Source organism: Cyanistes caeruleus, chromosome 7, assembly GCF_971803275.1.
Source record: "Cyanistes caeruleus chromosome 7, bCyaCae1.hap1.1, whole genome shotgun sequence".
NCBI lineage: Eukaryota > Metazoa > Chordata > Aves > Passeriformes > Paridae > Cyanistes > Cyanistes caeruleus.
In genome coordinates this window covers 32559193-32586869 of record NC_141707.1, presented here as the reverse complement: position 1 = coordinate 32586869, position 27677 = coordinate 32559193, and the positions used below count along the sequence as shown (strand labels likewise).

The 27677-nt window shown below is 41.5% G+C and overlaps 2 protein-coding genes across 5 annotated transcripts in view; one reads left to right on the top strand and one right to left on the bottom strand.

Annotated features, from left to right (window-relative positions):
• C7H2orf76 (chromosome 7 C2orf76 homolog) overlaps positions 1 to 17386 on the bottom strand; it is a 52011-nt gene extending 34625 nt beyond the window's left edge. Inside the window, exons 1-7 of one of the 4 annotated variants that reach the window (XM_086896404.1) lie at positions 17223 to 17386; positions 16817 to 16953; positions 15391 to 15543; positions 13644 to 13694; positions 10098 to 10135; positions 9882 to 9963; positions 3913 to 6852 (exon numbers count right to left, since the gene is read on the bottom strand). In XM_086896404.1, the coding sequence (XP_086752530.1) occupies positions 6776 to 6852; positions 9882 to 9963; positions 10098 to 10135; positions 13644 to 13694; positions 15391 to 15523 (381 nt within the window). In that variant the 5' untranslated portion in view covers positions 15524 to 15543; positions 16817 to 16953; positions 17223 to 17386 and the 3' untranslated portion in view covers positions 3913 to 6775. Of the gene's footprint in view, positions 1 to 3912; positions 6853 to 9881; positions 9964 to 10097; positions 10136 to 13643; positions 13695 to 15390; positions 15544 to 16816; positions 16954 to 17047 lie in introns of those variants that run through there. The other 3 variants (XM_086896405.1, XM_086896406.1, XM_086896407.1) reach the window with 3 other exon arrangements.
• A 105-nt stretch (positions 17387 to 17491) lies between these two features.
• Positions 17492 to 20587, top strand: DBI (diazepam binding inhibitor, acyl-CoA binding protein). Its single transcript, XM_023931349.2, has 4 exons — positions 17492 to 17593; positions 17686 to 17803; positions 19517 to 19579; positions 20291 to 20587. The coding sequence occupies exons 1-4, from the start codon at positions 17585 to 17587 to the stop codon at positions 20362 to 20364; spliced, it is 264 nt and encodes an 87-aa protein (XP_023787117.1). The 5' UTR covers positions 17492 to 17584; the 3' UTR covers positions 20365 to 20587.
• The last annotated feature ends 7090 nt before the right edge of the window (positions 20588 to 27677 follow it).

The window sequence follows — 27677 nt, the reverse complement described above, 5'->3', positions numbered from 1 at the left end:
TTCTCCTAGAAAGATAATCTGCTTTAGATTTAAAAATCTCAACACTGGAGGATGCACTACAGCTGCTGTTGAGCTGGTTAGTTACTCTTGTTACCTGTTTCCCATATCTGATCTGCAATTAGCTACCTTCAGCTGCTGCCTTAAAGAGCTGTCTGCAGTCAGATGTCTGCTTTCAAGTAGCTGTCTCATTCAGCACTTTAGAAAACAAAGTTGCTGTGCAAGATTCAAGACTGTGTTCTACAAAATCTGTTGTGTTTGATTTGGGAGGGATAGGGCAGGGGGATAGTTGTGAAGAGGTGGACATTATGGTAACTGCTGAGATATAAAGGTATCATGGCTAGACTGCTCTTTGACTCTAAAGCCAGCTGATGTCCTCCAATTGGATGGACATAATCACAGAAGCACAGAAAAATACCTTTAAGATCATTGAGTCCAACTCTCAATGCACTGCCAAGCCCATCATCACTCAACCATGTCCCCAAGTGCCACATCTGCAAGTCTTGTAAATCCCGCCAGGGCTGGTGACTCCATTTCCCAAGGCAGCCTGTTCCAATGCTTCACGGCCCTTTTGGTGAATAAATCTTTCCAAATATCCAATCTAAATCTCCTCTGGCACAACTTGAGGACATTTCCTCTTGTCCTGTCACTGGTAACTTGAAGGGAGTGACCAACACCCAAATACAAGCAGAGAGGCAAAGATGTGACTTCAAAGTACTGTTGAAATCAGACCAACACCATGCCTTCCATTTTAAAAATCCCGGTTCACTGAAGAAAAAGGGCTTCCCAGACTGTTCTTAAAGAATATGTTCCATGGGTTTTAGGTTAGAAAGTAGAATTAAACCTTCTCAGGTGTGGAATGAGAGCAGACAGCAGCAGTTCTTACAGTACTCACTGACATTTCTGGTACACAACACTGTAAGTCACCTGCCAGACAGCAGGAATGGACAGACAAAGGTAAATTCTTATGTTAATCTGTCACACTGAGCCCTTTAATGTAATCACTACCAACAGAAACTCCCTCTCCTCTGGCTAGCTGCTTCTGTCCCACTAGAAAGGAATGAATCTATTGCTATCAGAGGGAGAGGATGATAACAAACTGAAGTTACAATGCATATCTGATCAAAAATAGCTCATCTACAGGGACATAAAACCCCCATCCTCTCCCCCACTGCATCACCACCCTAAACACCCACCTCTCCTCTCATCTACCTGCCATGCATGCCCAAGTTTACAGACAAGGTTCTGGTCCTCAGCAAAGCAGAATTGGTGCTGTGCAGAAGGGACAGAAGCAAGAACACTTCCCAACCAACCTGCACACCACACTGGCTGCACCCCTGCACACCACAGTCTTCCCCTGCCCAGGACTGCACAGCTGCAATTTCTCTTGTATCACCTCCAGAGTGTGAACAGTGTTTGAGGGTTCTAGAGAGAGTTTGGCATTGAGAAGCAGTTCCTATACACAGCAAGCTGTGGCAATCCCCTTACACTACACCAGTGTGATGAGGCTAAAAGAAAGGAACTAAACAAGCAGCCCAAAACAGGAGGAAGGAATATTTACATCACCCAGGCTCTACCTGCCACTTTAACTTCCCTCTCTTCGACACCTCCCTGGCACCTGCAAGCTGCTGCAAGAAAAGTGATGGGAATCTGAGCAGAAAGCTGTCACACCTTGTCCCTGTGCAAAAATTCAAATTTAGCCTTTTAACTAGGCAGCATCTATGCATGCTCTAATCACTGACAGCATAAAGCTGTGCACAGTGCTTGGATTTGGGCTCTGAAACTCATATCCCACCTCAGCTCATCCCAGCTCAGAAAGCACAGCCCAGAGAATGTAGCACCAGGTCCTCCTTAGCCCTTGCACTACAAGGAGGAAATAGTGGGAGCTTGGGGTCAGAAGCATGGAGGATACATTTGTTGTGTGTTTAAGCTGTGTTACTGAAGATGTTTTGCTCTGCTTTGCATGTGCATCTGTTCCAGATGGTTTTCTTTGTGTTTAAAAGAAATAGGCATACTTAAAATCTACTTTACAAAACCTCAGCAAATTAAAACTGATCTTTTCCAGACAGTTCTTCAAATGAATGTTCTGCAAATGCCTCCTCCCAGCATGCAAAGATTTAGATACGCTGGGAACTGGCTCCACAAAGGATGCTTTCTAACAAGAGGAATTTAGGCACTGAAACCAGTTCGACTTGCCGCTTTTTGATTTTAATATAAAAAGAAATACTTTCTGCAAGGAAAGGCTCAGCTTTCATCACCAGAACCCTAGCACGGATTTCACAGGCTAAACCAGTTCACAGCTAAGCACTTTTCATAAATATGACACATCTCTTGGCTTACAGAGGTTCTGGAGAAGCAAAGAACAGGCTGTGCTGACATCTGGTGGCTTTCTCTGCAGGAAACGAGTTCATGGCAATAGGTCTTGGCTTTTCACTGCCTTTTTTTTTTATTATTATTTTATTTTTTTATTCCTGATGTAACTCCTTCATTTCCTTACAAGATACAAAGCATTATGCTAAAAACATTTTTGTTTCCACTGACCAGTGGACAGTGCTGTCCTGTGCAAGTCTTCCTGCAAAGCAAGGAAAGAGCTTTTGTTGTACACTATCAGTTACAGTGTAGAAAGAGTCTCCATTTCAAAGCATATTTTTTCATGCACAAATTTTAAAAGGTGTACATTCACAGGATGTAATGTCACAGGAAATGCTACTATTGCATATCAGATGAGGTGCAAACCTCACCATTAAAGCATTGCAAATCAGCAGAAGTGGCAACAAGCAAAGGGAAGTGGTTGGAGAAACATTTGAAGCTGTGTCTGTTTCTCTGACTCAATAGGAGATGGAGAGTAGAGAAAACTCAATATCCTGATAAAATGAAAAGCAACAAAAGTTGTATACTGGGTGTTTCTTGACTCATTAATCACTTGCAAATTTGTGCCAAGTAGTCCTATGGCAAGGAAACGATGGAAAGGGGAGCAGGTGTGTAGTGGTTTTAAACCCAACCGGGAAGCCTGAGCTCAGTCCAAGCTGTTCAATAAACAAAAGTGTGCATTTGCCTTCAGCATTTGTAAGGCCTCCAGTCATCTGCCCTGCTCTGTATCTGGGATCCTGTCAGTCACAGGAGACCACGAATGAGTATCCTGTGCTCTGGTTTTAGCTTCCTGATCTTTGGACACTCAGGATTTCTGTGGCTATGAGCTTCCAAGGACAGGGCCCATGAATGTCCTGTCATGGCTTTGGGAACTCTTGGACTGCTACTTGCAGGCTCATTTTTAAATAAGTGATCTATTAGGGGATGTTAAATACTGACAGGGAGTGAAAGAGAAACACCACAACTTACAATATATTTCTGGATCACCTTTAGGTCACAATGTTTATATCAGATAAAGCAGTTAACTGTAGAAGTGGTGATTAACAGATTTTGAGTTCTCCTTTATGCCACTGGTCAACTCAGCTGTCCATGTCAGCAGATTGAAATTTTCTTAACTCTTCCTTCTTCAAAAGGCAACAACCTCTGGGCAGAAAAATAACTAAAACTGTTGGATGCAGAAAATATAATGAGACAAAGCCAGAAAAAACAAGATGCCTATTGAAGCAGATCATTAATTCAATTCCAAAATTATGATAAAGCACCATTTGTATACCTTTAGTTCTATAGAAAGCAGCACTGCTCTGGTATCTCTGCACCAGGAGTGTTGCACATGCAGATTTTGCTGTTTATTCAATTACACTGTTACCTCTTCCTCCTATTTATGATAATTCCTTTCCAAATTTCCTCTATTCTTCAGTAGCAATGCTTTCACACCTCCCAGTCAAAACTCCAGTCTCTCTGAAGGGATTTTTTTTCTCCAAGAGACAGCCAAGCCTGACACACCACCCCAGGGTTCCAGTTTGAATGTCTTTTCCTGCTACAGTGTTATAACACAGGATAAATTTTATTTTATTTCAGAGTTCTTTTGTTTAACAAAAACATGGTGAATGGTTCCAAGAACATCCCACTGTAACACAAATCCTTATTTATCCCACAATGCCTAAGACCACTGGCAAAGCTGTATGAGTCTCCCCACTACACCTTTGATTAAAAGCAGCTGTAAACCAATGCAGTTCATGATTTCTGCCAGGATAACAAACCACAGTACCAGCTTTGTGATTTCCTTCAACAGAAAGAGGATTTCAAAACACCATCTCAGACAGACATCTCAGTCTTTACTAATTTCTTAGCCACTATTCAGAGATTTCGTTCAGTACTCAACAATTCTGGAATCAAACCTACTTTGATACAAGACTGTACCATATCCCACCAAAGAAATGTTGGAACAGCATCTTTCCTAGCAAGTTTTCAGTTATTATCTGTAGTTTTGTGAGGTTTACTTGAAAGAAGCATTACTGTAAGTTCCATTAAAAAAAAAAAACAACACAAAAACAAACCAAAAACAATCCAGAAAAAGCAACAACCACAGTAGAAAAACACTTCAGGAAGAAACCAGTTTACAAGTATGGCCATTGAGGGCATTACAAAAGGCTCCACTGTGCTGCTGGAGAAAGAAGCCAATGAAGTGCCATTGCCAGAGTGAACAGAGCTCACAAAGCAGTTTAACTCTTCCCTTGGAAAGAGAAGTTAATCTGGAGTGCCAATCACATCATTCTTGAATATCTGCAGTAGAACATTTACCATTTTTCTCAAGGATGCTGTAGAATTGCTCTTCCATTGTACCACACTTCATGTGACACTGCAAGTTTGGAACTTCACAAGCCCAGAAAAGTCAATTGTTAAAATGTGGTGAATCTTTCAAACACAAATGCTTTAGAGAAAAGGGGTCACAAAATCTGTCTGAAAGGGCTGGAAACCAAATTCAAATCCCTAGAACAGGAGGAAAAGAATGGAAGTGCTTGCTCAGTCTGAGAGCCTGCATGTGGTGACAGACACCATTTAGATGCCCTGGCAGGCCAGTCTGACACTGATGTCTCTGGCACACTGTCTGTTCTTACAAAGTTACCTCCATTATTATAAATGTGGCTGAACAAAGATGAGATAGTCTGGAGTGCAATGCATCAGCTCAAACTGTCTGAGAAGATGAGCACAAACTTGTACTAACCACATAAATCTGCAAACATGACAGACTCTCTAAGAAGGCAGCTGAACATGGGGCCATGTTTGGGGAGCAGGTAGCATCAACAGAGAGGCTGCCTGGACAGAAGGAGAAGCAAGAGGTAAATTCTCTTCATAAATTCATCAGGGCATGCATAATGGCACCTGCATCCTGGGAGAACACAGGTGACTTCAGTGACTTCCTCCTTACAAGACAAAGATACAATATTTTAATCACAGTTGAGAAAGTGGTAGAGTTCTTTCACTAGAGAATAAAACTCTGAAGCAAAGCTGTTGGTGAGTAAAACAGCCTAAACCAGAGAGTTCTCAGGAAAGATGAGGAAAATTAGGTGGGATGAATACACAGACGGTTCTTTGGCCCTACATCTAAAATAAAGGGAAATTTTACTTGGGGACTTTGGAAACCACACATGACAGTAAAAACAATAATCAAAGCTCTAGGAAATGGTAGGGTTACTCCTCCATAAAGTGTCATGGATATAGCATTGTCAGCTCTCACCCAGAGCTCAGTGTAGATGTGTAGGTCTAAAGCAATTGCACATAAGCTCTCATTCAATTTAGCAGAGCCCATGCCCAAAAAGCCTGCTAAGGCAGAGAGCCAGCATCATTCCTATTTGAGTGAAGGGAGGCTTAAAGGCACAGTTTCCCATGTTGGTACCCCCTAAAGAGCACTTCATAAGTAATCTCTACCTAAAGGTACTTTATTGGATACATGATTATTTTCTATTATTCTTAATTTGGTTCATGTAGTAGGAAAGCCCAGCATTACCAAGAACAAACACATAGCAACAGAGTATTTGACTCATGGAAAGCATAAAGGAATCAATTCCAGTCTTGAAGGCATGTGGCTCACAGACTGGGCCTCTCCTCGCAAAAAATGCAGTCATTCAGGTTTTATTCTTAAAACTGAAACCATGAGCTTTCACTCCACTTGGAAAAATGCCCAATTCCTACTTAGGCACACTGACATCCTGGCAGAACTCGAGCTGCTACCCCTGTGTGAAGGTGTCTCCATGAAGTAAAGCTACAAACAGGCGAGCTGGTCCTTGGACACAAAAGCCTCCCAACAGACATTTGTCCCTTTCAGCATGCTAAAGAGGGCTGGAAGAGAGGATAATGGAAAGCATTCACCACTGAAAAGCATGAAACACTGGCCAGTCTGCACTATTTAAACAAAAGAGACCAAACATAAAATGAGAGAAGTAAAGCTGTGACTTGAAACAGAGAGATTCTCTTCTCAAGTTCTTTAAAATACCCAGTGATTTGGTCATAAAACATTTCATTTCATTTGAAGGAGGTTTCACTTCATTTTCATTAGAAGTTAGTACTGTGATGGGATCATCCTGTGCATTCTATAATTTCCATATGCAGTTACTGTCTGCTGTGGGATCACACCAAGAACGTGTCACGGGTCAGGGATGGCACTGCCTGAGGCTCAAGAGCCAAGCACAGCAAAAAGAAAAGGGAGGAAGAAAAAAGTCATTTATGTCCCCCAGTTTTTCTTCTCTCAGCCTCAGCATATTGACAGAAATTAATTTCTATAGGAAGGGAATTGCACTGTTTGCAAAGAAATCCTCTAGGATTTATTGATCTTTAAGAAAAATCTCATTAAGCAGAATAAGGAAAATTTACAACAGGTATGGGAAAACAAAACAATCTCTTGGGATCTTCACCAGGCCGAAACAGGATTAGCTCTGTAGTTTCTGTAATCTTCCTCACAGAAGAATGCTAATTCCGTCTCATTTGCTAGAATGAATAAAAAATTAAATATTTAGCACACCAGTAAATGAACCACCAACAGCCAGCTATTTAGAATCTTAGAAGACAATTAGCAGCTTTGTGGTCAAAGACAATTTTAGAAAATCACCACATGTTTGTTTTTTTCCTTGTCATATTTTTGAAAAAGGTTGCCAGTATTAAAGATGTCATTTAACCTCATTAAAAAATGCCCCAAACACACAAAACTGCCAAGAACATGAATGTATAGAATTAAATATGTACACAAGACCCCTCAAGATTTGTTTAACATAGTCTTCAGAATTGTTTGTATAAGCATTCAGCAAATTAAGTGATTGCATTTCTAACACCTTCAAATGCTAGTTAAGTAATGAAGCATGATACAGTCCTTTTTTTGTGCATTTTTCTGTTAGGAAAGGGAGAAAGAAACTTCTTTTTTCCATTAAATTAGCCTGTAGGTATAATAATTTAATACTTAGAGGATCAGTAGAATATTTTACAGATCACTTTACATTCTCCCTCATGACCCATCAAAATATGTGTCTGAAGAAGTTAATTTTTTGCCCTGCTGATGATTAATTCATGAGGCTTCGACAATATGCAAAGTGAAAGACACAAATTGGCTTCTCCAGCAATACCTTCAAATACCTCTAATTATTCACAGGGGATATGGCAGAGCTAAAGGACCCACAAAGGTTCAGAACAGTCACAATTCTTTCAACCCAGTAGGCCAAGGACTTCCTCTTCTAAAACAATAAGTCAGCAACATTACTAATTCAGAACAGAGACAAATCTGATGGAATGCCTTCACAATTATTAAACATGGAATTCTTTAAGGTGCTGAGCCAATAAATTCCACATTCGTTTTTTAAATTAAACCTCAAGTTAATGAAGTCTGCCTGTCTTGTAAAAAAAAAAGAAAAAAAAAGGGTAGAAGGGATTTTAGAATCTCAGCTAGAAAACAGACAAGACTATTTGTAATGAATACTGAACACTTTATTAACATACACCCTGCTTTAAAAAAAAACTAATGCAAGCATTAACTTTGCTGACTGGATAATAACTGTAATAATAATCACTACTACAGAGGCTTTCCTGAGGATACTTATCTAATGTCCTCATAATTTATAACTCTCTAGCCCAACCCTGTATAGTGCCAAGGGCAATCAACTGCAGCTTAGGAAAAATGTTCTGCATGTATCAGAATTTCCCAGATTTTCGAGCAGTGATTCTGATTGTTTTATTCTAGTAAGTCTTGTCCAGACTAAATGTTGGGAAAATTTCATATCTCAGTAGGAGATTTCAAATTTTCTTACTGATTTAAAGAAAATGTACAAAATTATAAATCTTGTACAAAATGAGGACCAATGGTACATGATACATTATATCACTTCCTTGGCTTACTCTTTTCTACTTCTTGTTGAAGGAGAAAAGTAAAATCTTCAAGATTTAACTACCAAGACCCCACTCCTAACTTAGCTAATTTTCACATCAACACACTGGAACATTACCAAATTAAAAATGAGATAATGGCATATCACATTTTCCAAAGAATGGGCTTTCCTCTTCTATCACAAATATGCTCTATATACTAATGACTAGTAATTGCTGTTATTCAGAAAAAATAAGAAAAAAAAAGGAACTTTAAATAATTTTCTGCCCTAAATGAGTCACCCCTCCCTTTGTACAGAAACACAGAACAGGCTTCTGCATTCCCATTTCCTTTCACTGTAACATTTAGTCTGATGTTTTGACACCTTTTTTGAGATCACATCCAACTGCTTCACTGCTACAAACCCGGTTTCAAAGATGGATAAAATATACAAATACTTATCCATAACTGTTTGAAAGAAGACAGCTTTGTTATTTCTAATTCAACATTTGGCACTATCATAAGCCTCTCTCCTGAACTGCACTGCCTCTTATGCTTTACACAGATAAACATCATAGTTAAACTAATCTTCTGCTAGCTAAATTACAAATCTGTAAGGCTTGGATGCCAGTAATCCTCACTTTTGTTTCCCCCCCCCTCCACAGACAAAAAGACTTGGTGTAGTAAAAACTCTGATTCATATTACAGGAACACTCAAAGACCTTTAAGAAAGGTATATTGGGACCAGTTGTAGTTCACACCAGAGGAAAACACTGAAGTGACATCCCAAGTCACTTAAAACCAGAAAATAAATCGCAGGAATCAGGAGAGCCAAGTAACCTACGAGAAAGAAATCCCATTCAGTAGCTGGGGAGCAATCAGTGAGCACCAGGAGCAGGAGGGAGCCTCCTCTGTGAAGCCCCTGCACTTAGAGCAGAGGCAGTTAAAGCTTTCCAGCCAGGCAAATCAGATTCAAATGAGCAAACTGTCCATATCAAGGTGGAATGCAACCACATCCCTTAAGTACCCTGCTGCCACAAAGTCATTCAGCCACATTTATGAGGAGCCCAAAGGACATCCAGGGACCATCAATTTTATCATGACAGACATTTCTTTACATTATTACCAAAAGACATGCCCTATATGTAGTCTCCTGTCAAAATGTGAGAAATCAGGTCAAGTTTCAACTCTTTGCTATGTTCAGCACATTCTCTAAATGATACTGCTCGAGCTTTCCTGAGCAATCTGGCTATCAGGCAGCACTGTATGCTGCACATTAAACAAATCTAATCTTATTTCATTATTCCATGCTGGTTCCACTACTTACATTTCTAACCAAAACATCAGTTTAAATGTTACTGATAAGACTAAGCAGACACGGTACTAATAACCTATCTGTCAATCATTTAAAATTACTCTCAGCAGAATTATAAGCATACCCTCTAAAAATCACAATTTGCATTCTGAACATTTGGAGTGCAGATACCTGCTGCCCTCAGACCAATGATTTGAATAATGCTTCCCTGAATAATTATCAAGTCGTGTAAAGAGCATCAGAAATAGCATTTACTTTTCAGCAGCCTGTCCAAACATAATCAGCCAGTTATCAGTTTAATGCTACCACCACAAGGAACAGCATCTTCAGTCAATACAAATGTACTCCTACCTACTCCAGCTGCTTTCAGCGTGCTGTCTTCCTTCAAAATCAGTTTGTCATCATCTTCCAAACTCACTACAAGTTCACCGGTCTACAAATCAGAGAACCAGAGTACAAAGATAAGAGGAATTTACTGATTTCCTCTTCTCCAGTCTTGTTTGACAGTGCAGAGATCTGCCTGCATCAAAGCATGCAAAAGGGGAAGAACACAGTTAATAATCTTACCTTAGATTTGTGTGCTTGGTGAATAATCTTCATTGTATCTGAAAGAAAAAACAGTGTTTTCCTAAAATAAGGCTTAAAAAGCAGACAACATTGAAAGTTGTACTTGGGGAAAGACAAACAAACAAAGAGGGAAGCTTCAAAATCTTTTGTTATTAACAATTTTGTGTATTCAACCAGAAAGAGGAGAAAACATCTTAATCTCACAGTCCTGCGGCCACAGTCTTAAAGCAGTCAATGCAACATTAAGGCACCACATCCTATTGGGCTCCGGTCTGCTGGCTGAATTACAATAACCAACTAATGACCATCTCAATTGCCAGTCAAAACACATCAATTTAAATGCCACTTAGGGTGTTTTAACTTAATAGGTTTTAGACATGCAATTGGGGCAGGACCAACAGCATTTATGCACTGTCAACAGCTACAGCTAAGTTGATAGGCAGCAAGTGATTAAGACACAGTAACCTGATCACTTCAGATCATCCCTTGAAATTTCCCTTCTCATAAATACAGCACCCACCATCCACAGCAGAAATGTCATTAAGCAAGTTCCTTTTACATGAACATCTACAGCCTCTTCTCTTCAATGCTATACCCTCTTCAATATTTTTTATCTTACATTTGTGCAGTGTAGTGCTTTTCGAATTTTTTTTTTAAAAAGTACCACTTTCTTCTAGCAACATGGGCAGGACTTTTCCTGGGAAAAACGGGGAAAATAACAGTCACTGAAGCAACTGGATAAGTGCAAAGATCCAGAGGGAATGACTTAAAGCCATGCAACAGGAAAAAAAAATAGACTGAACTCTGAAGACTCTGTCTTTGAACAAATTTGGAGTAACACATCAATCCCTTCCCAGCAAAGAAGAAAAACCAGTTCTGCTTGTCAGCTCATTTTCTGTTCTAGTTTAGTTTTGTGCATTGAGTGAACATTACACATCGAAATAGTCTGGTAAGAGAAGGATGTAGCAAAGTTAACTATTGGCTAAACCAACTTTCAAATTACCAGGAGCAAGTATTCAGATGCTCAGAATAACAGAGATCACATTCCCACTCAGAAGTTTGCTTCCATAGCATTCTGGCCCATTTTCAACACTATTTAAAACATTACATAAGGTTAGAAGTACTCTGTATTCTCATTGCAGAGCTCACTGAGAAAGCAGCCTTGGCATGTTGTAATAACTGTGGTATTAGAAGCAAGACAGACATTAAATTGCAATTACCAGGCTCTATCTTGCATAGAAACATTACAAAAAGACCAAACAATCACAGAAAAAATATATTGCAATCATGAAACCTTTCTACTACAGCAAATAAACCCCGTGCCTGTTAGCTTTAAGCTCCTCTGCCTACTTTGATACGTTCCCTTTTCTCTAGTCTTTGTACAGTCATGTCCTGAAGTATTGTCTCAGTTTCACTTGCTCAGAACTCCACCACTGGCACCCAGCAGTTTATCATGGGTTCATATGAGCTATTAAATGCCTTCTTTAACTCTGTTATAGAAATGAAACTATAGTCTCTTCTCATAAGCTAAATCCTCTGACTAGCCTTTGCTATTTCATCCCCATTTGGTCCCACTCAATCATACTGCCAATTTTTTTCTTGCCTTTTCTGATAATAGGGTTATCATGGCAACTGATAAGATACCACTTTCTAAGTGGTTTTATGAACTACCTGCCATACTGCTCCACAGTCATGGATGAAAGAAATAAAACTGAAAAGCAGCTTGTGGAACAAGTTGCTACCCAGACTGCCAACATCAGTGAAAACATAGCAATGACAAGGTACTAAGATAAAACTGACTCAGAAGAGTTCTAGACCAAGAACAAGAAAAATCCATACAAAGAAATGAAGAGAAAATGGAAGTCAGAAGCTTTGAGATGTGAATTGGAGCACTAATCCAAGAGAAAAAATGTGATGCCACTGTACATGATGTTAAAATAAAGTGGTGCTGAATTCTGCAGGGAAGGAAGCTGAAACAGGCAAGCTGAGAGACAACCAGATCCAACCGAGATTTCTGGCACTGCCAAACAAAACAGGAGAAAAAGTCTGGCTCTTACTGGTACTATTCATGCAGAAGTCTCACTGCCCTTTCCTCACAAAAACACGAGAAAGACAGCAGAGTACTGTAGAGACAGCAGAGATGTCAAAAACATGAACCTGGATGATTCACAGCCTGAGGGGAAGGTGAGGAACCTGGCTCTGATTTTCCTGTGTGAAAATTTTCCTGCAGTTAGCACCATCACAGTAAGAGTAGGCCCCCAGTAACTGGTGCAACAGGTTCTAAAGTTATGCTGGGTACAATCAGGCCCTCAGTCACCAGGTATGTCTTGGGAAAAGCTAAAGTGATCTCCAAGTGATGAAAGAGCTAGCAGCTGGGACAGGCAGCACCAGGGATACAACTGAGAGCAGCAGTTCTGGACAGGAATCCCCCAAACAGCCAAAGCCACAGACAGGGTGAAGGGCACCTCCAAATTCAAACTTACACTTATAAATGTTAAGATCTTAAGTAACATATTAAAAATAATAAGAAACATTCAAATCCTTGCCACTGATGTATCATCAATCTTTAACTCTTTTTCTAAGTTCAATATGCACTCTGTTTCACCATCAGCAAGAGCATAAAATTAAATCCTTTGTTTGTTTTTTTTTTAAATGGACAAATAGATTTCATTACCCTTCACATGTATTAAGTAGATTTCTCACTCAGTTCTTTGAATCACCATAGAGGACAGAGTTTGTCAACTCCAAGAACATGGGAGACAGAGGATCACTTGCAGGAAAACCACAAAGGAGCTTTGAGAATTGCCAAGTTTAGGAAAAGATGTGACTGATAGCTGAGTTTACAAACTCCAAGAAAGAAAGCAATTTAGTCTATTTAAAAAGTTTTCTCTGTCCCAAACAGATTAATTGGACATGTTCATGCCAATTGCACAAAAAGGAAATATACATATAGCTGTATATTAGAGGATAAAGTCAGCTTAAATTTCAACACATGCTATTTCATACCACCAGCTTGTATTTAAAAGCTTTCATATCTACTTGGAGCAAAGTTCCCCTGTTTTTCTTCTATTGTGTAAGCTATTTAAGTATATAAGTCTTAAGCATTTTCTACTTCTTGCCTTCAGCTTCTGCTTCACCATCAGTAAATAGATACTGAAGTACATAAGCACACAGAAAACTACAATTTCAAAGTGTTTCAAGATCACACGGTGCTCATTAGGGTAAAGACAGAGTTAAAAGGCACTTATAAAAGTAATAAAAAATTAATATCAAAACCCATCACTTCCCAGTAGCAAATAACATAAACCATGTAGCCTAATTCAAAGATTAAAACAGATCTTCAAAATAATGGTCAAGTTCTGCAGACAAGATCCCAGTGGCATAACTCCATCTACAGCAGCTGGAATAGAGTTGCAAATGTAGGCAGGCACTGGTGCCAACATTAGTATTGTACAGCAGTTATCTTTAAAGTTGTATAAATGCTAGTGTAAAATATTATGTGGTCATTAGCACATAATTACATCAAGAAGAATAAAAAATACCTACCATACTTGTAATTTTTAAAAGGAGGAGGAAGTCCTGTTCTTGAAGACACATCTATTAAAATAAAAGCACAAAGCTAAAACAAAGTTATCTTTTTTTAATTATTTCCAATACTTCATTTTCCATTATTGTGCAAGGTATGCATCCCCTGGGTAGCCTTTACATCAAAATAAATCTGCAACATAGGAGACTTGTTTGAGCATCAAATGTTCAAATACAGCCTTTAGCTCAGATTCTATAGTGACTCCATATGTGAATAATTTCATCTGAGCGTGAACAAAACACCCCACTAGAACAGTGCAATTATGAACAGAGAGTCTGAGCCTCCATAAACCTGCCAGGAACATCCTGTTAATGGCTTGCCCAGCATTTCTCTTTACCTTGTACAAGCAGCTGACAACTGTCATTCAGAGCTGAATGAACCGGTAGCCATGAGAACAAGCCACAGGCCACGAAAAGGAAGCCAAACTGTAGAGAATTAACTCTTTAGCTTCTTGCAGGACACAGCCCATATGTAACTGCAGGAACACTGACACCTTCCCAGTGCCAGTGCTCCCTGTGACTTAACCAGGCCCTCAGAAAGCCCAGCCACCTGTGGGGTGCCCAACAGCAAGTTGGCTGAAGCCATGATTTCTTCAATAGTTTAACAATTTATCTCAAACTGCCTCTTCAAAACAGATTACAGTAAAGGAAGGAACAGGACTTTTGGGTCCCTGTGGAACAAGGTTCTAAAAAGTCTCATTCAAGACACTGGCTTTGTCTCAAATAACAATGAGTAGCAATATTGCACACATCAAAAGCAAGTTTTGTAGCATTATTTTCTATTTTCTTGTTCATAAGAGCAGCTGTGCCATATGTTCTGAAAGTGCTTGCAGTTTTCCAAAAGCATCCAAAGATCTTGCCATGTCTATCACTGTCTAGAACTATGGAAATTGCCAATCACAAGGCACCCATGAGTCCCAGGGCAATGTCCTAGGAGTTGCTCAAATGTTATAATCTATAACAGCTCAAGACTTGTTTAAGCTGACTTCATGCAAAAAAAAAAAAAACAAACAAATTATGTTATTTTGTACCCTATGAATGTCTCCATTGAGGTGTGTGGAAATACACCTGCAGGATTAAGGGTAACACCCTAATTACCAAGTCACTGTGTGGGCTGGTCTGCAGTACTTAACTTTTAGATTCACTGTCACTTTCAACAGGCTTCTAAAAGAGAAAGTCCACAGATGAGTAAATCTGCACCACAAAGCTCAAGATGGAGACAGAAACTCAAAAGCAAACATTCTCAGTGAGCCCACACAGCATCAAAAACAAATTTTCAACATTCTCTTTTCTCACAAATAGCAAACAGACTTGTGTGCCCACATTCCACATATTTGTGTAGTTAGGATCAAAGACTTTCTATTAATTTATTCCTATTAATTTACGAATATTTGCCTGACAGCACCACTCAAGGAGCCTGAGGCACTGAGCCAAATGCAGCAATGCCCTTGTTTCCTTTAGGCTAAACACGAGGATTTGGGCAGGAGGAGCAGTGCATCCAAATTCAAGCATGGCACACCGACCGTGGAAGTTCTTATTAACTCCAGACCTTTCATCTAAGGAAGGAAAGCACACAGGGGATGCAGACACAAATTTGGCATCTCCACCAAAGCCACAGAATTCCCATTCATTTGCTCCCCTCCACTTTGTTGTGCAGGGACAGCAACACTCGGGACTGAAGTGAACAAATGAGAGAAGCACAGGTTACCCTTGCGCACAAAAGCGATGAACTCCTTCACTGTCTGATCCAAGGGGACGCCATGGTACACCACAGGTCTGAAATTACGGTGCTCAAAAGAGCGCACAAGACGAACTGTGACGGTCGAGCTTTCTGCTGACATGAGAACTAATTCTGAATAACCTGGGAGACATTAAAGAGAGGGATTGTTGCCTTTCCTCTGTGCATGAGCACAGCTGGAGAACAAGGTGCAGGTGAGCCTCATGCAAAGAATAAAAGATGGTGAGAAATCCGACAGCATTCTGCCTTTCAGGATTTCACTTCTGTGATTCTTACTGGAGCAGTAACAGGGTCTCAAAACAAACAGGGCATTACTGATACTGCACACCACATACTCCAGGATCTGTGCTGAGTAATGCCACACCAGACTCCCTGCTAAACATGCAGAAGTGCTATGGATAAATTCAAGTGTATTGTGTGGTTTTTACGTGACTGAACACTTTACCTACTGGGCTAACTCTGTGCTCTACAACAATGTCCTAATACAAACAAACTCAAAGACTTTTTTAACACACTTATGTTGTAGAGAGTGTAATACTCTGAAAAATGCCTAAGCTGTTACACAATGCTCATTTCTACCTCCCCAGGGGAAGTGAAAAACCACCACCACATACACAGGCAAATAATTTTCCTGGTACACTACTGCACAGTTAAGGGGTTTAATTTATAATAGTTGGTTTCTAGAATGGCTCTGTGGGCTTATACTAGAGAGCAGAGCCTAAAACAGAGTGGCCTTGTCAACCCAAAACCCTCTTCAAACAAGCCCATGTATTGTTCCATTGGGTTTTTCCTCCCCACAGGAAAATAAGCTCTTTTCTGCTTTGACAAACTTCTCTTATTTTTGGCGCTGGGCATCCCTCAGCTTCCTGGCCACATACTACAGTGCCATTGCTGCTGCAGCAGCCAGCAAGGACTGCAGCCCACGTGCTCCAACATCAGAACAACCTTTGCACCTCCCATCCCTGAGCAAGCACCTCAGTCACCACCTCCAGGCTTGAGAGGGAACCTTTTACCTATTCATCCCCTTATGTTCTTTCTTATGCTTTTTTCTATGTGTCTTTTTTTTTTTTCTCGGTTTTTTTTTTTTTGTTTTTTTTTTTTTGTTTTTTTTTTTTTTGCTGTGGGGTTATTTAAATGCCTCCCAACCCTGGCTGTATTTGTCCCAGCACTTGTTTTGCCTGGCAAAGCAAACTACCAATATTTTCATCAAGTACTATCTGCAGAAATGGGACAAAGACCTTCCACCACACAAAGCAACTTAACTTGCTTTTACACTGCTTTGGTTAATAACCCACCGAGTTCCAATTCCATTTTAAATGAGCTGTATGTATCACACAGCACACAAATAAAACATGCCAATCAAAAAAAAAAAAAAAAGCCAAAACATACTTCGCACCTGAAAATAACTGGATTTATACTAAACAGCAAAGACGGATGTTTTCTTGGTGCTATTCCACATGGGCTGGTGACTCGGGGAGTGCAGCAAAGGGCACAGCATTCAACTCACTTGCTCCAAAGCAACATGGAAAAACACTGTGGGAACACAGAATCGGGAGCTCAATCAGAAATTCGCCAATTTTCATGTTTACTACTCAAACCGATCCCACGTAGGTCTAGGACCACGTACTACCCCTCGCCTCCACGGGGACAAGAAGGCAGGTGAGAGGCGCTGATGGCCCATTCCTCTGGGAGAGAGGAACCTGCCGGGACCCACAACAACCTCAGAACCACAGCCTCAGAACCACAACCCCAGAAGCGCAACCCCCGCTTCTCCCCGCCGCCCGCCCAACCGGGCCCATTACCACTCTCCACAGACACTTCCGGGTCCCGACCCGCCCGCCGGCTCCGCCAATCGCGTCCTTTCGCTGGCACCCTCTGAGACTCGGGATTGGCTGCGAGGGCTCTACCCCGCCCCCCCCGCACCGCGCCCCTCGCGCCGCCGTTGTGTCCTCACTCCCTGATGAATGGGGGGGGGCACCCGCGCCGCCTCCGCATTGGCTCCTTGCCCGCCCTGCGCCCGCCCCCGGCCCGCGCTGATTGGTGGCCGCGGGGCCCGCGGCGCTGCGATTGGCCGGCGGCCGGTCTGGCGAGGGGTGAGGCGGGCGCGCGGCGGGGGTGGCGAGGCAGAAGCGGCGGGGCCCGGAACCGCGCTGTGTTCGCTGCAATGACCGAGGTGCGGGGGGCGCCGGGGCTGCGGGGAGCCGGGGGGACCTGGGGGGCTCCGGGTACCTTCCCCTCACTCACCCGCTGCCGCCTTCCCCCCAGGCCGCGTTCCAGAAAGCTGCCGAGGAGGTGAAGCAGCTGAAATCGCAGCCCACGGACCAGGAGATGCTGGACATCTACAGCCACTACAAACAGGCCACGGTGGGCGACGTGAACACGGGTAGGTGCCGCCGGAGACGCTTCGGGAGGCAAAGCCTGTCCCCGTAGCGCTTCCCTCAATCCCGCGGCTGAGCACAAGTGACTCGGTGCCGACTTGGCACGGATTTGTGTGCGGGAGGGCACAGGCGGACCCGATAAGGCCTTGTGCAATTCGGGCTTTTTACATAAACCCGGCTGCCGCCATCTGTACCGCGCACTGAGGGCCTGAGGGTGCTCTGTGCAAATATTGGCATTGGGATTTCTGGAGACCTCTGGCAGCTGCTCAGGCCGAAGGGTGCTGCTTTCATGCAAACACTTCTCGGTTATACAGACTTAAACAGCGAGGCAAACGATACAAGGGTGGAATTGCCACACTAGAGGGGATGACACATACAGTTTATTTAGACTGGATTGGCTGCTTAAAATAGTCCTGGAGAGCAAAACCAGTAGAGGAGAAAACTTTTATAGGAGCTGCAATTAAATATATTTCAGAAAGTCTGTACCAAAAATACGTCTGCAGGTACACAGTGCAAAATGTTTGTGGCTACTGCTCTCGCTACAGTGCTGTCCATGGCTGCTCAGCCTTTAGAATAACGTTTTAAGTGTAGCGTGTCTCTATCGACCTTGTGTAATGCTGTAGTAGCTAGAATTAGAAAGGGAAAAGGTCATTTCTTTGGAGTGCTGGCCTCCTAACCCAGTAGCTGGCAAAATTTATTGAGTGTTCTTTGATTTAAAAGCTGGCAGTGAAGCGTGCAGGAAATGGTAAGTAATTTAATCTCCTTTTTCCAAAGTTGGCAACGTGAGGGAGTAAAGAAATGACTTTGGGGTTAAGATGCGATCCTTTTGCTGTGGCTGGACCCCTCAGCATTATTAGTGCTTGACAGGCTGAAAGGGTGCTCCAGAGCTGTGACTATGCCACCATTCCTGCAAGTGCCTGCACTCCTGTGAGGCAGCAGCCAACGTGAGTTGGCTGGAGAAGCAGCCTGTGGGAGGGTGACTGGTGAGGTTTGTGCTGCAGAGAAGTGGAGCTGCCAACTGGAGCTACAGGTCACTGTGCCATGGGAGCTGCCCAGAGCCATTTGTGAGTTCTAAGAATTGTCTTTAAGGAGAGAAAGAGAGAGGAAGTAAAACCACAAAGAGGACTTTACACAAAGATTAACCGTATACATGTCATTCAGTTTCTACTTGGCCACATCACAGCCTGCAGTGAAGTGAGTCAGATTTTCAACATTTCCAAAAGCAGATGCAGAACTATAGGTTAGAAACACATGATGATAATGAGTTCTAAGCTGTATGTTACTACAAACAGCTGTCTCTTTTCGTGTCTCTGCCTGTAATGGACCTCAGGGTATTTCAGCTTTACGTTAGAGCTCTAGTGTTCTTTAATTGGATAACTTTTGTGTGACGGCAGGCTCTTCAGAAAGTACAACAAAACCAAATCACAATGGTTGGTGCTCTTCTGCTCAAATGCTGCTGTATCAAGGGAATTTGAAAGAGTCTATTTCTGTTGTCACCAACCATGTTATAACATATTCCCCTCAGGTGATCTGCTGGCTACAGGTTAGCAAACAACAAATTCCCCTGAGGTGATCTGCTGGCTACAGGTTAGCAAATAACAGCTGCAGGGATGAGCCCTTGTATTTACTCACGGTTAAGAGCTTACTAAGCCTTCAAGTGGGTATTACTACAGCCAGATCACACAAACTAATCCTGCTGCTTATCCTGTCTCTCTCAGAGCGCCCTGGCATGCTGGACTTCAAAGGTAAAGCAAAGTGGGATGCCTGGAGTGCATTGAAAGGTATGTGTCTGATTAAATAAATGAATAAAATTACCACTGGCAAGCTAATCAGAAAGATGCATGTAGTTCAGCAAGAAACAGAACGGTGTTGCATTTTGATACAAGAGTTCTAGAAGTTCAGAATGCCATGATAATAAACTTGAATTACCTCTCCAAGACAAAAATAATCCTGAAAAATATGGCCTGTGTGAAAGGGAAGTAGGGTGCAAAATACCCAGCTGGCCTAAGATGTTAAATAAACAGGAGGAACAGCAGCAGAAATCTCAGTTTGCTTTCTTGGTCCCAGCCTAGTACCCCAAAAACTGAGCTCTCCCTCCAGCTGTTGAGCATCTTCCAGCTAGGAAAGCTTTGGAAGAAACAACTGAGCTCCCAGCTCTAAATGAAGAGCCAAACAAGTGGTCTAATCTATGTCAATAGGTCTTTTTGTCTCTTGTTTTAAAGAATAGCTTTCCTGTAATAATTGTCAGTGACACTAACAGAACTAATACACTGCTCGGTTGCTGTCTGTGCAAAAACAACTTTGCTTGGAAACATTTTTTTTTCGTGACTATTGGAATACATTTGTTTAAAACTTTAGCAGTGGATTCACAGCCAAGTGACCTTCTTGGCTCTTTTGCTCTGGTGGCATGGCTATAGCGAGCAGTTGTGACTTGTAAAAGGCAGCTTAATCTTTGAAAGGTATCTGACTGCTTCCTGTGTTCTGTCCCTCAGGAATGTCCAAAGAAGATGCAATGAAAGCTTACATAGCAAAAGTGGAAGAACTAAAGGGCAAATATGGCATCTGAGGACTGGATAAATCAACTACATGCACGCCTGAAACCTGCCTTATTTCTAATAATGTAGAAAACTGGTTTCTAAGAGTAACTTTAGATACCTAATGTGTCATAGTCAGTTCTCCTCACGCCTGTAGTTGAGGAGAAGTTATGTACCTGCCTAATGTACTGACACGGTATAAATTCCTTCTGGGAACAAAAATGTGGAACTCATTAAAGTGCATTTGGTACTTTAGCTGTTGTGCTGGTCATCCCTTAGCAGTCACTGTGAGCTCATCCCTGCCGCCGCTGCCGAGCAGAGCTGCCTCCCCCGTCCTTGTGCCACTAGAGGGGGTCGGTCACCTGTGTTCGGGCACTGCCGGCTCCTGTCCAAAGCACTCCTTTCCAGAGAGGTGAGTGGCAACCCACAGAAGCTGGAGCACCACAGAACCTATCTGGAAAAGATTATCTCTAATGCTCTGCGTGCTAAGAACAAGGTGCTTGATACTTGTTGCCCAGAGCTTTCAACAGCTTTTTAGTCAACAACTGCCAAATCATCTTTCATGAAACACATCTGGGGCATGTTATTTCCCAACAACAATGTTTGGCTTCTAGAGAAAAAGCAAATACTGAACACAAAGCCTTCCCTGGGAAAGGAAAGGTTCCACAGGCAGTGGAGTTGATTCTCTTGGTGCTGTGAAAGCAAGAGAATCGACCTGATGTTGCCATGCAGTTGGCTGCAGTGAGGGGTGAGTCACTTACAGACTGGCTGAGCACTGGCAAGACTGCTCAAAGAGAAAGACTTAGTGATCATCAGCAGAAGTTCAGTTACAAAACACACAGTTGTGACTGTCTGTAGTAAGCTAATTGTTTTGGTCTGCCTAGTGTAGTCTCTTGGAGCTGCTGATGATGGAAAGGGAAGATTTTGCTTCTAAAATGTGACAGCGAACTATTCCAGTAGAGAGCATTTGAGGATGAAATCACAACCTTATACAGGAATAAGGCATTATAATTCCTGCTGTACTGGTTGGCATCTGAATAGGTAAGGGCTTCAAGCACTCTTCAGAGAAGCAGTTGATTTATAGAACTACACAGAAGAAGAAAACTATCATTATGTATCTGTCTAGGTAAATACAGTTTTGTAGCTAGTTATACATAGTGAGTAATAGATTTGGAGATTACTTCACATGCTTTCAAAAACTGTAACTTCCCCCTCTATTACTTTTAATGGGAAATGCTCTTAGTGCTTTTTGTCCTTCAAAATGTGTTAGGATACAGAGCAAAACAAAAATGGCAATTCTTGTTCCTCCTTGTTCTTCTGGGTAAGTAAAATAAGCATTTGGGGTTTTTTACCTGCTCTTATATCCTCCGTTACCTGAGATTGTCTTAATTAAATTTACTTTGCAAGAGAGAGGTAAGAGCAGATGTTCACCATAAGAAATGCTTTTACCTCTTCTCTAGCCCTAAATTCTACATATTCTACAGCTCCAGCCTGGCAACTGTGTTTGGTGAAGCTGGTTATCCTTAAAGGATTCTGCCAACCTTTACAAGAGCAGAGCTCACACCAGCAAATGCTCCCACATTGCTCTCGTTTGCTGGAAGCTGATGCACTGTGAGCACACATTTTTTGCCAGCACATTTTCTGTCAAAACAGGTATAGTCAGAATTTTTGACTGCTAACTGGTGGAGTTGGGTCTAAAGGATAAGCTGGGAGTAGCAAGTTCTATATCTCATTCCTCTTTTGGATTAGTTTTCCCTGTGAACAATTAATTGTTACAGTGCTGCTCTCCTTTCTCATACCTCTAGCATTAGGAAAACATCACTTTGTACACAGTGCTTATCCCAGAGAGGGTTTGCTCTTAGCCAGGCTGAGAAATAATGCTATTTGCCAAGTAATACAAGTGACTGAGAACTCTACCTTGTATGTCTTTATTTGGATACTTATTTTTTTACTGTAATAACACCTTTCTGCTTGCAGCTTCACCATCCTTGAGAAAATAACATCAGTAGTCTTACTATTTAGCTTGCCTTTGGCAATCAACTGTGTCTTTCAGGAGCAAGCTGAAAAATTGAAGATGTGGAAATAGCTCAGCAGTAAGTGGCTACAAAAGGCACAGAGGTGGAAGCAAAGGTACTGGTGGTGACTGTGCACAGTGTTTGTGACAAAAAGCAGCAACACAAAATTTGGCTGGATGGGTAGTAATTGTTGAGTTGAAGTAGACTGAGCTGAGCTAAGGGGCTCATTGTGGTTGTCTAGCAGCAGGATGAATGTCTGTAAATGTGTAAGGATGCTGGGCTGCCTGAAAATGTTGTTGACCTAGTGACTGCCTACTGCTCACAGGTAAGGTGTGTGAGGCACCTGGGCTGCATAAATAACAGCTGGGCAGCAGTGACACTAGGGCAGTGGTAATTTGAGGGATCTACAAACAGATTTGTAGGTAGAGGTAATTGCTTTTATTATGCAAATAAGGTGGTAAAAATAGACAACCATATAATAGACAATTATCGTACGCAGCCTTGAGATCAGAAAGAGAAGCAACAAGCCTCAAACCAAAATATAATCCAGAGCCATTGCTCTGCATGCAGTAAGGTACTTTTGATGGCTGGGCAGTGCTGCAAAACAGGGGATTGTTCTGACACCCACTCAGGGAGTTGCTGTTATTTCCTCTTTGTTAGATCAAAGACAGGCCAGCAACATCCTGATCCTCGCAGTGCTGGGGAAGGAGGGACGTGCGCCGAAGGCAACCCAACACGCAGGAGGTCAGAGGCCAGCTGGCACACACACACTCAGCTCTGCTCTGCTGAGTTTGCAGTGTGCAGGACGGAACCTGGACTTTGGATATGGCAATAATAAATGTTAACTCCTGTGTGTGATAAGACAGCGATCCTTCTATCGTGCTTATATGGTTAGCTCTTGCGCAGAGCAACACGGAGCTAACTGGCACCCACTGCGGGTAGAGATAAGAAAGGGATGATGTTCTCCTTGGAAATCTCTTTCTGATGGGTTTTGCTTGCTGTTAACAAACATGTGAAGGTACAACACTCCTAGCACAGATTTAACAAATCAGTATTGGTGTGTTACTTAAGGCCTGTAACAGATTTTTCAACCCCGTGAAGTAAATTTTTCAGTTTGGTTAAAAGGCCCTCCAAAGCTGACTGCAGTGTGCAACTGGCTCAAAATTCTTCAGTACTCATCTGGAGTGATCCTGTTTCACGATGGAAGCATTTTAACCTTTGAACTTATTTGACCCTGATGATACTGCTAAAAATAAATGACAATTGCATTTGCTGCTGTTCAAAATATTTGCTCTTCCCCCTGAGTGTTCAGAGCAAACAGAAGTGGGCAATACTACTTTGGGCTGACTAGCCATCTAAGCCATCTTGTAAAATTGATTATAAATTGGGGAGACACAAAAAAAAGTGTATTTTGGTTGGGACAGTTTTCTAAATACCACAGCTGTCACCCCAGAAATAGGTTACACAGTCTTCAAAGTTGTCAAAGCTGGGTAGAAGTAAGACAAGTTGATATCACATTGATATAAGACATTTGAGTGCATTCACAGCAATAAACTCAGAATGCTAAAAGTTATGAATAGAACAAAAATATAATTTAATTTTCTTCTCACAAGTCTGTGAAGTACCTTACAATCTATTTTAGATGGTTCCTTATCATTTATAGAACAAGCTTGTATTTCTTCTAGAATCAGGGTATCTGTGAAGGTTACAACTTTCTGAAAGTAAACACAGCTCAGTTGTGTTATCTTTAGAATACTGAATTCACATGGAGCTTGTCTGCAGTGATTTTTTAACTTTCATTCCCAGTTACTCCCAGTACACATGTATTTATGAGCTGCATCAAAAGAGGCATCACCACACGCTTTCTTTCTACACCCTGGAAAGAAAAACAATTACATTACTTGGCCAACACAGCCAGGCAGACACCTTGTTTGTCCCCACCAAAACATGCAAGGCATCAGTTTGTGTTTCCCAAAAGCCTGAGGTAATGGTATTTCATCTCCTAATAAACACTGCTCCTTTGAGTAAGTTCTGAACCTGAGAGAGGCACTAACCAGTTCAATGTACTTCATACTTTTAATTCTCTTGATTTGACTTTTTACTGATAGAAGTGTGTGACAGCTGAGAAACTGAATTATTTCCCATAACTTATGTAGTATTGAAATACAAATCCAGAATTTTCTAGTACTGCAAAAAGATTTAAAGTTGTGGTGTTTTTTGTTGGGTTTTTGTTGTTTTTTTTGTTGTTTTTTTTTTATAGAATGTATATTTCAAAGCAAATTTTTCAGAAAGGTCAGATGCAAACATTTTGAGGTATTCCCTGAGCCAGTGTAACTATTGCCAGAAGTCCCTAAAAAAGGCTGAATCTGAAGCAGAATGAGTGAGCACCCAGTGATGAATCTCTGCAATGTGGTGCTGAGGTAGGTCCAAAAACTGATCAGTGGTGAAAAAACAATTCTTGCTGGGATACAATATCTATTCCTTTAAGCCTGTCCTGTTTGAAGTCTCTCTTTTTTTCAGACTTAACTGAGGTGGGGGATAAAATCTCTGTAATGGACTCCCACGTTATCAGCACGTTTCTAACGCAGCCGAGTCCCTCAGCAAGTTCTGTTTGACGTGGGTGAGCAATAGGACCCAGAGCTGAGTGGAGTATTCCTGGGTGTTATTGCCATGTGCAGCAGCCCAGGCCTCTCATGCACAGCCAGCAGTGAGTGGGACACGTGGTAGCCCCTGTCTGGTGGCCAGTCTGCCTTTCTGTGGCACAGCAGAGGTGTCCAGGCAGGAGGCAAAGTGAAACCATCTGGCCCAGGAGCTTTCTCCTCTTTACATGTTTTTACATGCCAGGAGGAGTTTGTCTGCTTGGCTGCAATAACTTGCAGCAATGGGAGGAAAATCCTGAGGTAAAGTAGTTGTGATAAGGGGCTGGTCTGAGCTGTGTGGGCCTTGGCACACCCCAAACCCCCTTTTGTTATATATGCTGCTGCCTGGGGCACGATTCACCTAGGATGACTGCCTGTGTTCCCAGAAGCTGCTGGGTTTGAGCAGCTTGCCAGCAACTTGCTGACTTTTTGCCCCATTCCAGAAGCTCTGTTTAGGCCCAGCTAGCCTGAACCCAGCCTGAGCTGAATGCACCTTTTTTAACCTGGATTTTTAGTCTGCTACCAGGAAAAGGAGAAGGCAATAGAACAGTGACAGGAGACACCCTCTTCCTTCTTTCTCCCAACACTTTCTACACGCTCACCCCTTTGGGAAGATACAAAAAAAAGACAGTAACATTCCCCCCTCCCCCCCAAACAGACCTTGTACACCTCCCAAAGTCTCAGTCTGCAAGATACTCAAGATGTATTTGTCTCAAAGATCAGTTCCACTTCTCTCTGCAGAGATACATTGAACTAGGGATCTGACAAAAATGAGGGTTTAAATGCCTCATCGGGTGAGTTGCTATGCCAAGAATTACAGATGTGATCAGAAAGAATTTTGTTGAACAGAAAAATGCATTTGCGGAGGTAACCAGCTTCAAGATCAGATGAAGCTGGACTGGTGGTGCCTCAGTCACTTGTGTTCTGCTTCACCTCTGAGTGATTTCACTTCACTGGGCAGCTGTTCCCTAAGCCCCTGGTGACACTCAGATTTCGGTCCTGAACCTTCTCCAAGCTTCTGCAGGAGAAAACCTGGAACAGATTCTTCAGTGTTAAACTTCTCATGGTTTTAAATGAACCAGATGAACCTATTTCTGTGTTGTACAACAGTCTCTGGTAATTTCCATTATTTATGAACACATTTCCCCGAAAACTTTATCTCCAGGGATAGGATGTGAAATGCCTACTTAAACAATAGAGAAAAGGGACTTTCTAAACAAAATAATGAAACTGGCAATATACCAAGAACTCTACATTAACACAACCAAAAATACTTCTAAAGTGCTTTAAAGGTTATTTACTCTGTTGTAATTACATAGGTGATGTATTTTTCAAACAAAAATTGGATTTTTTTCGTTTACAGCACTGATCTCTTTTTATTGTAAAATACTATTTTCACATATGATTTTTAAAAATAGTATAGAGGCATTTTCCCACTTTTTTTTTCTTTCTTTCTTTCTTTTAAAGTCAGATAATATGTTTGGCTTGTTTTGTAATGAGGCAATGAAGATAAACTCATTACATTTAGAAAAGGTGCAGAGTTCTCACAGGCTTTCTAAACCCAGACAGCTTTACCAGAAGGTATCTCCAGCCAGGCAAGTGCAGAAATTAAGCACTCACTGTTTATAACTAGTCTCTCTGGGATGACTTCAGGAAAGTGACTCTGAAAGTGCCTATTCAATGCTGATTATAATTCCAGGTCCAGTTTCATTCTCATTTATATTTGGGGAGACTAAACTAAATACAAAACATTGAAGCAATTTCTCGTTTGCAGAAAAAGTGTACCATCCCCTACCACCCTTTTTCCTCAAAGAACAGGCTTGGCACATAACTATATATTTACTAAAGAATCTAAGTATGACAGGGGAACAGTTTTGGTTTCAAGAGTAGCCACTTTAATTTCCTCATTCATCAAGGCTTTTTATGAATGTTTTTACTCATGTGAACCTTACCATGGGCTTTTACAGAAAAAAATAAAACAATTATCTTGCTCATCAGAACCCTCACCGTTAAAAGTTAAGATTTTTAACTGCTAAAGTCGTTAGGATGACTCAGATGTTTTAAATGCAGATCTGTGCTTAATGATTTGCTAATCGTGGGCCAAACTGCCTAATGCTTTGCAGGATCGAGCCAATGTTACAGAAAACATAAGTTACATCAAGATTTTTGTCAGATAAGAGTTGGTATATTTTGTCTGTATTTGTTCAGTATGCAAGCCGCCTTTATTCAGTTCATGCAACAAATCAGACAAAAAGACCTGTTTGTGCTTTTTGAGCCAAAAGTACATATATATTGTTGAATTTGGAACTTTGACATGGAAGGGTACAACATCAAATGCATGTAATCAGTCTGCACAATACAATGCAGAAATGCTGTTTAACCTGTAGAATAAAGACCCCAGGATCCTCATAAACATCTTCTATCAACTGGTGAACCTAAGGTGAAAGGGATATGAAAGCATCAAGTTTTCAAGCTTGGATAGCACATTCAGAAAACAAAATATGTTGCTGACCACAAACCCACAAAATAAGTTTCAACAACAGACCTTGCAAAGATTTGCCATGGGTTGCAAAAGGAGAAAATCTCAATTCTGTGTCTGATAGAAATATAATCTAACATTGTATACAACTTTATAGAGAAACATTTAAACAAAAGATTGTGCAGGAGGAGAGAAATGAAAAGGTCATCATT